The sequence below is a fragment of the Erythrolamprus reginae genome, unplaced genomic scaffold, assembly GCF_031021105.1.
Source record: "Erythrolamprus reginae isolate rEryReg1 unplaced genomic scaffold, rEryReg1.hap1 H_67, whole genome shotgun sequence".
In the NCBI taxonomy this organism is placed as follows: domain Eukaryota; kingdom Metazoa; phylum Chordata; class Lepidosauria; order Squamata; family Dipsadidae; genus Erythrolamprus; species Erythrolamprus reginae.
In genome coordinates, this window is record NW_027248525.1 from 93,312 (window position 1) to 107,030 (window position 13,719).

The following is a 13,719-nucleotide window of genomic DNA, read 5'->3' on the forward strand; positions in this document are numbered from 1 at the left end:
CTTGGGTACCATATGTTGGGGGTCGAGGGAAAGGGAGGGTCTTGCCTTCTCTTTCTACTCAAGATCCCCATGGACAATTGGTGGGCCACTGTGTGACACAGAATGCTGGACTCGATGGGCTTTGGCCCAATTCAGCATGGCTTTTATGATCTAGGGCAAATCAGGAGATGGGTCGGTGAGAGCCATCGGAGAACTATCCAGAACTGGGTTGAATTGGGGGGGGGGAGTCGGGTTTTCCCAGATACCTTATATACTTCTGCTTGTACACAAAGTCCTCAACTTACAACCCCAGCGATAGGTTGCTACTGGTCTGGTCCAGTTCTACGAGCCGAGAAGCAAACCCACAGCGACAGGATTTTCGAACCCATGGCTGCTTATGACCCCACCCCCACAATCAAGCCCCAAAATTTACGCCGTTAAGAGAGGACGTTTGTTAAAGTCATTTGCTTTCTCCTGTCTTCCTGCCTTCGTCCCATTGGGTGACGCCTTTCTTGTCGCCGTCGCTAAGCGAATCGCTCACCGGTGTGAAGTCAATAAAAAAACCTGAGCAAACCGGAAGTTCAGAAAAACAGACTTCCTGTTTGCCTGTTGTGCTGTTTTTGGCCCTCTGGAGTCATCAGGAAAGCATCCGGAGGGCAAAAAACCAGCACAACAGGCTGTTTTTCTGAACTTCCTGTTTGCCCGTTGGGCCATTTTTTGCACTCCGGGGTTACAGGGAAGCTTCCTTGAAGCCTCCAGCGGGCGAAACGGCCTTCCCCAAAGCCAAAAATCAGCCATCCCTGTCCTAGGGCTAATTTTCCGCATTGGGTCTTATTTTAGTGGAAACACGGCATTTATTTCAAACTCATTTATTCACGCCCGGAGTCCCCAAAATATGAAAAGCTGCAGGTATTTTTTTTTTATATAAAAATGATTTTATGGAAGGAGGGAGGCCGCTAGGAGAACAATTCCAAATCAAATCCAGAGAGGACCCCCTCAATGTTGTGTCGTGCGGCGTTTTTTAGGACTTCTGCAAGTTCGATCCAGCGTGGAATCGGGTGGCTCTCCAGCCAATGGATCCCGTGTGGGTGGAGAGACCCTCCCCCCTCAAAATCCTTTACGGGTGACGTTTTAGGTTTTTAAGGTTGTTCTAGCAAAATCCGGCGGTACGGTTCGAAGTCGACGGGGACCGTATCTAGAAAAGAAACAAGAGAAAAAGAGATGAAGCAATTTTGAGGTTTGGTGATAGACATAGAAACATGGAAGATTGACAGCAGAAAAAGACCTCCTGGTTCATCTAGTCTGCCCTTATACTATTTCCTGTATTTTATCTTAGGATGGATCTATGTTTATCCCAGGCATGTTTAAATTCAGTTACTGTGGATTTACCAACCATGTCTGCTGGAAGTTTGTTCCAAGCATCTACCCCTCTTTTAGTCAGATAACATTTTCTCACCTTGCTTCTGATCTTTTCCCCAACTGAACTCAGATTGTGCCCCCTTGTTCTTGGGTTCACTTTCCTATGAAAAACACTTCCCTCCTGGACCTTATTGAACCCTTTAACATATTTAAATGTTTCGATCATGTCCCCCCTTTTCCTTCTGTCCTCCAGACTATACAGATGGAGTTCATTTAAGTCTTTCCTGATACGTTTTATGCTTAAGACCTTCCACCATTCTTGTAGCCCGTCTTTGGACCCCTTTATATCTTTTTGTAGGTGAGGTCTCCAGAACTGGACACAGTATTCCAAATGGGGTCTCACCAGCGCTCTATACAGCGGGGTCACAATCTCCCTCTTCCTGCTTGTGATATCTCTAGCTATGCCGCCAAGCATTCGACTCTCTTTCCCTACCGCCTGACCGCACTGTTCACCCATTTGGAGGTGGTCAGAAATTATGACCCCTCAATCCTTTGGAAGGTTTCCATAACTCGTCCGATTTGCGTCAAACTGCTCACCGTTGCACCGATATTGCAGGTTGGACCAAATGATGTTCTCCTGAGAAAAACAGAACACACCGAGGCGCCCCCCTCTCATCGTGGTGTCGAGGACCACCCCGGAGTCAGCTACCAGTTGGGGTCCTTCGTAGAGTAGTACCCTGGGGAGGGGGTTGCGGGGGGAGAGGAGAGGAGAGAAGCAGAAATGGGAAGGAACAACACTTAGCCATCAATTGGGGTTTTCTGGATGCAGAAGAATCCCTTAGCCATCAATTGAAGTTTGGGGGATGCAGAAGGAATGTTTGTCCATCAATTGAGTTGGCCTTCACAGAGGTCACAGAGTTGGCCTTCTCCGGGTCCCGTCGACCAAACAATGTCGTTTCGAGGGCCTCAGGGGAAGAGCCTTCTCTGTGGCGGCCCCGGCCCTCTGGAACCAACTCCCCCCAGAGATTAGAACGGCCCCCACCCTCCTTGTCTTTCGCAAATTACTTAAGACCCACCTTTGTCGCCAGGCATGGGGGAGTTAAGTTATCCTTCCCCCCTAGGCTATTACAAGTTATGCATGGTATGTTTGTGTGTATGTTTGTTTTTTTATAATAAGGGTTTTTTAGTTGTTTTTATTAATTGGATTGTTCATGTTGTTTTACCACTGTTGTTAGCCGCCCCGAATCTGCGGAGAGGGGCGGCATACAAATCCAATAAATAACAACAACAACAACAACAACAATAATAATAATAATAATTGGGGTTTTCTGGAGGCAGAAGGAAGGCTTAGCCATCAATTGGGGTTTGGGGATTCAGAAGAAACCCTTAGCCATCAATTGGGGTTTGGCGAATGCAGAAGGAGCGCTTAGTCATCAATCGGGTTTAGAAACCCACAATTTTTGAGTCCAGCTACTAATTTCACTTCGAAATCAGGGTCCAGCATTCATTTTAATTCCGGTCTTTTGGAAATGAGGAAGCCAGAACTGCATTCCTGGGCAATTTCTCTCGAGGGGGTGGTGGTCAGAAATTCAACGCTCCTCTTCCTTCTCCCCCTCCCCCACCAGCTAAGCAAGGCGAGGGGAAAGTGGGGGGGGGCAGGGTGTCAAATTCCCACCCTTGTTCATTCTTCCTTTCTTTCTCCTATGCTCGCCCTGCTCTGACCTTTCCCTGCATTGTCCGGCTTTGGAGCGCATGAGTGCATTCCCGCATGGGATTGCTATGACAACTCAGACAATGCCTTGAGGGGGCTCCCCGGGGATGTGGGGGCAGTTTGGGAGGGGGGTTTGTGGAAGAGAGCAAAAGCCGGCTGTGAGAACGAGAGAGAGCAAGAGAGAGAGAGAGAGAGAGAGAGAGAAAGAGTGAGAGAGAGAAAGAGAGAGAAAAAGAGAGAGAAAGGGAGGGAGAGAGAGAAAGAGAAAGAGAGAGAGAAAGGGAGAGAAAGAGAGATAGAGTGTGTGAGAAAGAGAGAGAGAGAAAGAGAGAGAGAAAGGGAGGGAAAGAGAGACAGAGTGTGTGAGAAAGAGAGAAAGAGAGCAAGAGAGAGAAAAAGAGAGAGGAAAAGAAAGAGAAATAGAAAAAGAGTGAGAAAGAATGAGAGAGAGAGAAAAAAAGAGAGAGAATGGGAGAGAAAGAGAGAGAGAGAGAATGGGAGAGAAAGACAGAGAGTGAGAAAGAGAGAGAGAGAAAGGGAGAGAAAGAGAGAAGGGGAGAGAAAGAGAGAGAGTGAGAGAGAGAGAGAGACTGAGCGACTCTGGTGTGCACAAACACACACAGACCCACAAATTGTTGACCAGCCAGACCTTAAAGTGGGAATGCAACTTTGATTCGGTGCCAACTTGGAAATAAAAATTCTGAAGTGGCAGGAGAGGATATATTTTGTGTGTTTGTGTGTGTGTGTCTGGCCTTCCCTCAGTGGTGCAGTGGTTAGAGTGCAGTTCTGCAAATGAACTTCTGCTGATCTCCAGCTACCAGCAGTTTGGCAGATCGAATCTCAGTAGGCTCAAGGTGGACTCAGCCTTCCATCCTTCCAAGGTCGGTAAAATGAGGACCCAGATTGTTGGGGGCAAGAAGCTGACTTTGTAAACCACTTAGAGAGGGCTGTAAAGCATTGTGGAGCAGTATATACAGTGTTCCCTCACTTTTTGCGGGGGATGCATTCCGAGACCGCCCGCGAAAGTCGAATTTCCGTGAAGTAGAGATGCGGAAGTAAATACACTATTTTTGGCTATGGACAGTATCACAAGCCTTCCCTTAGCACTTTAAACCCCTAAATTGCAATTTCCCATTCCCTTAGCTGCCATTCAGATTACTACTCACCATGTTTATTTATTAAAGTTTATTTAAAAAAATATTTATTAAAGGCAGACGAAAGTTTGGCGATGACACATGACGTCATCAGGTGGGAAAAACCGTGGTATAGGGGAAAAAACCGTGAAGTATTTTTTAATTGATATTTTTGAAAAACCGTGGTATAGACTTTCCGCGAAGTTCGAACCCGCGAAAATTGAGGGAACACTGTAAATCTAAATAGTATTGCTATTGCTTTTGTGGATGCAGAAAGAACTTTTAACCACGAATTGGGGTTTTCTGGAGAGAGAAGAAACATTTGGCCATTAAGCTGCCAAACTGGAAAACTCAATTTAACCTTGCCTATGCAGGACACTAAACCAAAACTTTGGTTTTGGGGTGGTGGTGGAAGGGGTTGAAGCAGCTGTACGTGTGGGCTGCCATCGAGCGAGGAATTGCAAATGAGAAACCGGGATTATTCTCACCGGATGTAGCCCACTTGCGGCCTGTGCAAGAGACGCCAGCGATACGAGGTTTTATCCTTCCAGCCGACGTTGCGAGGATCCTTCCACAGTAGCTTGACGTGGCCGGGGGTGTGGCCTGTGTGCCACAAGGCATTGCGCAGATATTCACCTGGCCCCGTGTCCGATTTTACCGCCTGCCGAGAAAAAAAATGGCAATATTGGCATTCGATTTAGCCGAAATCTGATCATGTGGTCAGAATTCAGATGCTTAGCGAGTTACTCATAATGATGACATCACAGTGCCCCGGAAGTCACATGATTCACCTTTTGAGACTTTCCGACGAGTAACGTCCACGGGGGGGGACCCAGATTCACCAAACTAGCTGTGTTGCTAATTTAACCGCTGTGGTTATTTGCTTAACGATGGTCACAAAAGCGTCGTAAAAATAGGGCAAAGCACAACTGATACCTCGCTTAGCAATGGAAATTTTAGACTCGAATACGGTCGTTAAGTCGACTGCGGGCTTTGAATCGGGTCGTGAAAGGGTTCGCTCCAGGGGTGGGGACTAAACTTACGATTCCACCCTCGCCTTGTGGCCACGCCTTGTGGCCTGCGCGGTTGCCAAAAATAGAATAAAAAATAAAATAAAGAGCAAAAAAAAAGCCAAGATGGTAAACACATGTACAGTGCCGAAAAACTGGACTTCTGCACGTGCTCAGAAGAAGAAATAAAATTTAATAATAAATTAATAGATAATAAATAAAATAAGTAAAATTATTTGTTTCTTTAAAAAAATTAATTTATTTAATTTGATATAAACATTTATTTTATTAAATAAAATTTAATAATAAAGAATAATAAATAAATAATAAATAAGTAAACAAATAAAATAAATACAATTATTTATTTATTAAATAAAACTTAATTTTTTTATTTCTTTAACTTAATATAGAAACATAGAAGATTGACGGCAGAAAAGCCACGGTGGTTTGTTCAAGTTGGCTTGAATTTTAATGTCTTTAAAAATATCCGCCAATCAGTCGTGCTGAACGTTTGTAAGCAAAAGGAGACGCCCTGCAGATAAGATTCTTTCAGGAGCGGATAAAGCTAAATGACCTTTGGGTTACCACCACCCTCCCGCCTTCATGCTAAACGTCATTCACCTTAAGCTGCAGGCTGGGCTCAGCCACGGCCCGGAATGGCGTGGCCTGCCAGTAGGTCTGTTCGGTTTGTTTCCACATGACCACATAAAAACTGGCGCTGTCTTGGTAGGCGAAGATGAAGCCGGCGTAATCGTCATCGGTCACGGTGTTGACGTGGAAAGTGCCTTCAAAGTCCACCCCGTTGAACGCCGTGTATCCTACCCCACGGAGTCGAGAGTAAGGTTAAGAGGGGGGTCAAGAATGAAAGGAGGGTAAAAATTCGGGGAGGGGGATCAGGAGCCAAAGATAGGAGCTGGAATAATTATTTACTTTCACTTTCGGTTTCACAATCGCCCAACAAACATTTACAAGTGGTCCTCACTTAGTGACAGTTGGGCCCAGGGGTCAGGAATGAAAGGGTAGGAGCTGGAATTGTATTTGTATTGTCTAAGGACGTTTTGGGAATCTAAACCATGAAAGTGCCTCCAAAACAAACAAGCTAACATCAGTCTGCTTACCTACAGCCAAGCCTGGATCGCTATTCATGGTTTGGACGATTTCCATACCCTGAAAATAAAATTTAGTGATGAGAGAGAAAGAGAGAGAGAGGGAGGGAGGGAGGGAGAGGGAGAAAGAAAGGAAGGAAGGAAGGAAGGAAGGAAGGAAGAAAAGCGGGAAGGAAGGAATGGAGGGAAGGGAAGGAGGGAAGGAAGGAAGGAAGGAAGGAAGGAAAAAAGAAAGATTTTAACAGACCCTACAACTGTGTGGACATCTCAGCAACTTCAGATCAGGTTGCCCGATAGATGATCTTCCATTTTCCTTACCTGGTTAAGGACAACCCAGTTGGGATCAATTTGAGCATCTCCCTCAGGGTCTAAGATGACCGTCTGGTAGGCCCGGAAGTCGGTCAATGTCACTTCGGAACTCTCTGGACACACGTCTATCGGATCGGCCACCGTATCATTGTCAAAATCCTCCTCGCAGGCGTCTCCCACACCGTTGCCTACAGAGATCAATAAACACGTGTGGATGGATGGTTGGATGGATGGTTGGATGGATGGTTGAATGGATAGAGAGAGAGATAGATAGAGAGATAGATGATAGATAGATAGATAGATGATAGATAGATAGATAGATAGAAGATAGATAGATAGATGATAGATAGATAAATAGATAAATAGATAGATGATAGATAGATGATAGATAGATAGATAGATGATAGATAGATGATAGATAGATAGATGATAGATAGATGATAGATAGATAGATAGATAGATAGATGATAGATAGATGATAGATAGATGATAGATAGATAGATAGAAGATAGATAGATAGATGATAGATAAATAGATGATAGATAGATAGATATATAGAAGATAGATAGATAGATAGATGATAGATAGATAGATGATAGATAGATAGATAGATAGATAGATAGATAGATAGATAGATATCCACAAGTCTTAAAGTTGCCGTGTTTGAAGACCTCTGACCTAAATCGACGGGAATCCTTGCATCCCGGATAAAACCAAGAGCTCTCTGGGAAAAATTTAAGATCTCTTTCCTTCCCGCAAGGACAGTTACCGTCGACGTCTTTCTGGTTGGGATTCGCAATCAGGCGGCAGTTGTCAGGCCCAGGAGGCAGGTAGTCTGGGATCCCATCGTTGTCATCGTCGTTATCACAGTCGTCGCCCTGCCCGTCGTTGTCCGAGTCCAGCTGCGAGCTGTTAGGAATTTCCGCACAGTTGTCTTTGGTGTCTTGGTGGCCGTCACCATCTCTGGAAGACAGGAAGAGGAAGCGGTGAGAGTTAAATAAGCCACAAGCGGAGACGGAAGAGAGCCAGTGGTCCCGAAGTTAAACCTCTAATGCCTTGCAGGTTCAAATCCTGGTAAGGGTATGACTAACTGATGAGAGCATAATATAGCTCAAAATAGATCTATAGTAGTCTCTTTTCCTTTTCAATTATCAGTAAAAAATATGTTACATACATACATACATATATACTTATGACCATGATTAATTTCACCATGTTAGTAATGTATTTATTTATGTATTTATGTATCTATGTATGTATTTATTTATTTATTTATTTATTAGATTGAAAAGTTATTCACTGAACAACTGTGGAGAAAACTTGACCATTGTTGTTGTTGTTATTATTATTATTATTATTATTATTATTATTATTATTTATTAGATTTGTATCCTGCCCTTCTCTGTAAACTCGAAGACTTAACTTATCACTTAGCCCTAGAAATTTTGGGTTCAATACCTAAAATGGCAGTATTTTTTTTAAAATACATACATAAACATATTTATCTTTGAATTATATTTATTAGTTTCTTGGATTATCTTTCTATGTAATTTCTTTTCTTTTATGCATTCTTTCCTCTAGCTACCGGTAATTATAAAATTTTTTCCCATATCTTATAATATTCGGAGTCTTCTTTCCCTTCTAGCTTCTTTGATATTGTCTTTGGTGTGTTCAGTAAAATGGCAGTATTTTTATGACCTCTGCCCTAAGAGCCGCCGTGGCAGCCTGGTGTCCTGTTGAGGTTTAGGACTACAAAACCCATGCTCCTTAGTGAAGACTTGGAAGCATTCCTCCCTTCTCCATTGGACTTTTTCCTCACCAGTTCCTTTCCAATATTTCCAAGCCACAATGTGAGGACTTCCCTCGTTCTGATAACGGTGTGTTTCCAGACAAATGCTGGTTTATAAGCCTTCAAAACCTTGACAAAACCCCCTCCCTCAAACCTAGTTTCATTGTAGCTTGTCATCTGGCGGGGACAAAATCTATTTTTAAAACGGGATTCAAGCGTCGGAATTTGGTTTGTTGTTACCTGTCCTCGTTCGTGTCACAAGCGTCTCCCACCAGATCACTGTCCATGTCTGTCTGAAAGAAACCAGGATGTCAGGTGAACAAGCAAGCATGTAGTTGGTGCAGCATTTGGGAGAGGCTGGCATTTGAGGATCCCCAGGTTTTAAGAGGGATTACAGCACCTCGGACCTACATCAATGACCTTTGCGATTACATCACAAGCAACTGTGTACTCTTCGCTGACAATGTAAAACTCTTCAACACTACCGATGATACAACTACTCTCCAAAAAGACCTTGGCGCTGTTTCTGAGTGGTCTAACACATGGCAACTCCAAATCTCAACTAGCAAATGCTCTGTCCTACACATTGGGAAGAAGAATCTGAACTCCAAATACGAACTGAATAATCAAATTATCACAGATAATCCCCACTCGGTTAAAGACCTTGGTATACTAATAACAAAAGATTTAAGTGCCAAGGCCCACTGCAACAACATAGCCAAGAAGGCTTCAAGGGTTGTAAACCGAATCCTACGTAGCTTCTGCTCTGGCAATCTCACACTACTTACCAGAGCTTACAAAACTTGTGCCAGACCCATCCTCGAATACAGCTCATCTGTTTGGAACCCATATCGCATCTCAGACATTAACACCCTTGAAAATGTCCAAAGATACTTCACCAGAAGAGCCCTTCACTCCTCCACTCGAAAGAGAATACACTATGAGACTAGACTTTCAATCCTGGGCCTAGAAAGTTTAGAACTAAGACGCCTTAAACAAGATCTAAGTATTGCCCACACAAGATCATATGCTGCAACGTCCTGCCTGTCGGCGACTTCAGCTTCAACCACAACAACACAAGAGCACACAACAGATTTAAACTTAATATTAACGGCTCCAAACTTGACTGTAAAAAAATATGACTTCAGTAACCGAGTTGTCGAAGCGTGGAACTCATTACCGGACTCCGTAGTGTCATCCCCAAACCCCCAACACTTTACCCTTAGATTATCCATGGTTGACCTCTCCAGATTCCTAAGAGGTCAGTAAGGGGCGAGTACAAGTGCACTAGAGTGCCTTCCGTCCCCTGTCCTATTGCTCTCCTATATCTCCTATACCTTTCTTCCATTCCTATATCTCTTCTTCTATTCTTTCATTGATGTGTTCTATTACTATACCTTCTTTTCTCTTCTTTCTTAGATATATTTTACTATGAGTATCTCCTCTATAACCATCATCATGTATTTTACTATGTGTATATAGATATATACCCACGAAAACCCTCATTGTACATTGGACAAAATAAATAATAAATAAATAAATAAATAAATTCCAAGATAAATATCAGTCTACACATCTTGTAACTTCCTGGAGGATCAAACCTGAGTTGGATTGCTAAGTTCTGGACAGCTGTCGCAAGCGTCCCCAACACCGTCTTCATCCCGGTCAGTCTGCAGAGGGTTGGGTACCTTCGGACAATTGTCCAGCCCGTTGGGAATCCCTAGAGAAGGAAAACAGGAGTTAGCAAAGCTTTTTTATTTTCAGTTTCCCTATGTCTGATTCTTTTTCGATATCTTGATCGTAGCAAACTCTACACCGGTAGTTTGAGTTCCCCAGAGAGAAAATTAACAAATCGAAGCTTTCACATTTTCTCCCCTGCAAGGAAAGTACTGTATTTTTTGGAGTATAAAACACACTTTTTTCCTCCCTAAAAGTGGCTTAAAATTCAGGAGCGTCTTATACGCCGAATGTAGCTTTCTTTCCCCCAGCCCTAACTAGGTGCTAACAATCTTCCCTGCTCTTAACTTGCAGGTTCTTTCATTGTTACTCTCTGTGAAGAATGTTTTCCAAGCCCTAAGTCTTTGCAGGTTTTTTTTTCATTGCTCTAACTTGCTCCGAGTAAGTTTCTTTCCAGCCCTAACGATGTTCCCAGCTCTTACCCCCTTGCAAGCTCTTTCATTGTTACTCTCTGTGAAGAATGTTTTCCAAGCCCTGTCTTTGCAGGGTTTTTTTTCATTGCTCCAACTTGCTCCGAGTAAGTTTCTTTCCAGCCCTAACGATGTTCCCAGCTCTTACCCCCTTGCAAGCTCTTTCATTGTTACTCTCTGCAAAGAATGTTTTCCAAGCCCTGTCTTTGCAGGTTTTTTTTTCATTGCTCCAACTTGCTCCGAGTAAGTTTCTTTCCAGCCCTAACGATGTTCCCAGCTCTTACCCCCTTGCAAGCTCTTTCATTGTTACTCTCTGCGAAGAATGTTTTCCAAGCCCTAAGTCTTTGCAGGTTTTTTTTTTCATTGCTCTAACTTGCTCCGAGTAAGTTTCTTTCCAGCCCTAATGATGTTCCCAGCTCTTACCCCCTTGCAAGCTCTTTCATTGTTACTCTCTGCGAAGAATGTTTTCCAAGCCCTAAGTCTTTGCAGGTTTTTTTTTCATTGCTCTAACTTGCTCTGAATAAGTTTCTTTCCAGCCCTAACGATGTTCCCAGCTCTTACCCCCTTGCAAGCTCTTTCATTGTTACTCTCTGTGAAGAATGTTTTCCAAGCCTTAAGTCTTTGCAGGATTTTTTTTCATTGCTCCAACTTGCTCCAAGTAAGTTTCTTTCCAGCCCTAACGATGTTCCCAGCTCTTACCCCCTTGCAAGCTCTTTCATTGTTACTCTCTGCGAAGAATGTTTTCCAAGCCCTAAGTCTTTGCAGGTTTTTTTTTCATTGCTCTAACTTGCTCCGAGTAAGTTTCTTTCCAGCCCTAACGATGTTCCCAGCTCTTACCCCCTTGCAAGCTCTTTCATTGTTACTCTCTGTGAAGAATGTTTTCCAAGCCCTAAGTCTTTGCAGGGTTTTTTTTCATTGCTCTAACTTGCTCCGAGTAAGTTTCTTTCCAGCCCTAACGATGTTCCCAGCTCTTACCCCCTTGCAAGCTCTTTCATTGTTACTCTCTGTGAAGAATGTTTTCCAAGCCCTAAGCGGCACATCGCTGCAACTAAGTAACATCATTCATTAGTGCACTTTGCTGAAAAGAGGAGGAGGAGGAAGAAGAGGAAGAAGAAGAAGAGGAGGAGATCTGCGATATCTTTAATGGTTCTCTGAGCTTAGTTATTTCCCTCGCAGGCATTTCATAACCTGACTAGGCAACACCATCAGCACTAGGAGGAGGAGGGATCTGCTTTCTCTCAACCAAGCTCAGACAGCCCCGAAGACTCTTCAACGGAAGACCCAGGGGAAGAGCCTTCTCTGTGGTGGCCCCGGCCCTCTGGAACCAACTCCCCCCAGAGATTAGAATTGCCCCCACACTCCTTGCCTTTCGTAAGCTACTTAAAACCCACCTCTGCCACCAGGCATGGGGGAACTGAGATGCTCTTTCCCCCTAGGCCTTTTACAATTTTATGCATGGTATGTCTGTATGTATGTTTGGTTTTTTATATTAATGGTTTTTTAATCGTTTTTAGTATTGGATTATTATTGTACGCTGTTTTACGATTGCTGTTAGCCGCCCATAGTCTTCGCATAGGGGCGGCATATAAATCCAATAAAAATAAATAAATAAAAATAAATAAATAACAATCTTGGATGGCTACAGGATCGACCGTCCCCTCCAGCTGTTGGGGAGTCGATGGCCTTACCATCCCCATCAATGTCGTTGTCACACGCATCGCCTTCCCCGTTGTGGTCGGTGTCCTTTTGATCATTGTTCGGAACGTTGGGGCAGTTGTCACAAGCGTCGCCATATGAATCTGTGTCCGAGTTTTGCTGGTCTTTGTTGGGGAGGAGACGACAGTTATCCTATAGAATAAGACAGGTGTGTGTGTGTGTGTGTTGTGTGAAAAGATTCCTGTTCTGACCTAGGCTTCACTCCTTGTCACAAAAAAACCACAATGTTTCCCATAGGAATCAATGGAAAAGCGATTAATGCGTGCAAGCCCAAAATTCACCCCTTTTGCCAGCTGAAGCGCCCGTTTTTGCGCTGCTGGGATTCCCCTGAGGTTCCCCTCCATGGGAAACCTCACCTCTGGACTTCCGCGTTTTTGCAATGCTGCGATTTCACTGAGGCTCCCCTCCCTGGGAAACCCCACCTCCAAACTTCCGTTGCCAGCGAAGCATCCGATTTTGCGATGCTGGGATTCCCCTGCTGGGATTCCACTGCAGCATCACAAAAACGAGAAGTCCGGAGGTGGGGTTTCCCATGGAGGGTAGCCTCAGGGGAATCCTAGCAGGTGCTTCGCTGGCAACGGAAGTCCAGAGGTGGGGTTTCCCAACAGGGGGAGCCTTCACCTGGCAACAAAAGTCCGGAGCCGGTGCATCCCAGCAGCAGCGGCGGGTTCGTAAGGTGAAAATAGTTCGGAAGAAGAGGCAAAAAAATCTTAAACCCCAGGTCCGTATCTCGAAAAGTTTGTATGACGAGGGGTTCGTAAGACGTGGTATCACTGTACATATAGCATTTAGCCCACAGCAATATATCATATATTATTAGCACATAGCAATATATTCTATTATTCTATTATAATAGAATATAATTCTATTATTAGCACACAGTAGTATTAGCACACGCCAAGTATATATACCATTTAACACACAGCAATATAGTATATTCGCTTATTAACACACAGCAATACTTTAGCACAGAGCAAAACCTAACACAGCAATACAGCAAGCATTATCAAGACTAACCGCAATACAATACCAACAACCAACAATACAATGCAATACAACAGAGAGCGGCACATTTGTCTCTCTTTTATGGCTAATTGCAGCCTAGCCCTTAAAGTAACACTATGCTATTTCCTCCAAACATACATTGCTGGTTAGTTTATATATTGACAAACCCAACCAGTGCAGTACATAGTACTGACATCTTCTACTTATGTCCTATGGGAGGGGCCATCCAGCATCCCCTTGGGCTTTTACTCTCGAGTTGACCTCTGTTCCTCAATTGTTCCCTTCTCCTGGCAGCTCACATCGGGAACAGGCTCCAGCTGTTCTTCTGCCCCATTTATCTCTGACCCCGAAGGTAGCTAATAATGGTCTGATGGCCCTGGCTCCGTCTCTGCCTCGGATGCAGAGCTCTCATCAGAACCTGCGAGATATTGCTTCCTACCCATGTGCAGTAGCCA

General features: G+C 44.0%; 1 protein-coding gene across 1 annotated transcript in view; it reads right to left on the reverse strand.

Annotated features, from left to right (window-relative positions):
* Positions 1-832: 832 nt before the first annotated feature.
* LOC139155817 (thrombospondin-3-like) overlaps positions 833-13,719 on the reverse strand; it is a 28,873-nt gene continuing 15,986 nt past the window's right edge. The window contains exons 14-23 of the mRNA XM_070731105.1: positions 12,232-12,391; positions 9,998-10,116; positions 8,637-8,689; positions 7,377-7,570; positions 6,617-6,795; positions 6,311-6,359; positions 5,814-6,010; positions 4,671-4,843; positions 1,936-2,075; positions 833-1,174 (exon numbers count right to left, since the gene is read on the reverse strand). Coding sequence (XP_070587206.1) covers positions 1,119-1,174; positions 1,936-2,075; positions 4,671-4,843; positions 5,814-6,010; positions 6,311-6,359; positions 6,617-6,795; positions 7,377-7,570; positions 8,637-8,689; positions 9,998-10,116; positions 12,232-12,391 — 1,320 coding nt within the window. The 3' untranslated portion in view covers positions 833-1,118. The remainder of the gene's footprint in view (positions 1,175-1,935; positions 2,076-4,670; positions 4,844-5,813; positions 6,011-6,310; positions 6,360-6,616; positions 6,796-7,376; positions 7,571-8,636; positions 8,690-9,997; positions 10,117-12,231; positions 12,392-13,719) is intronic.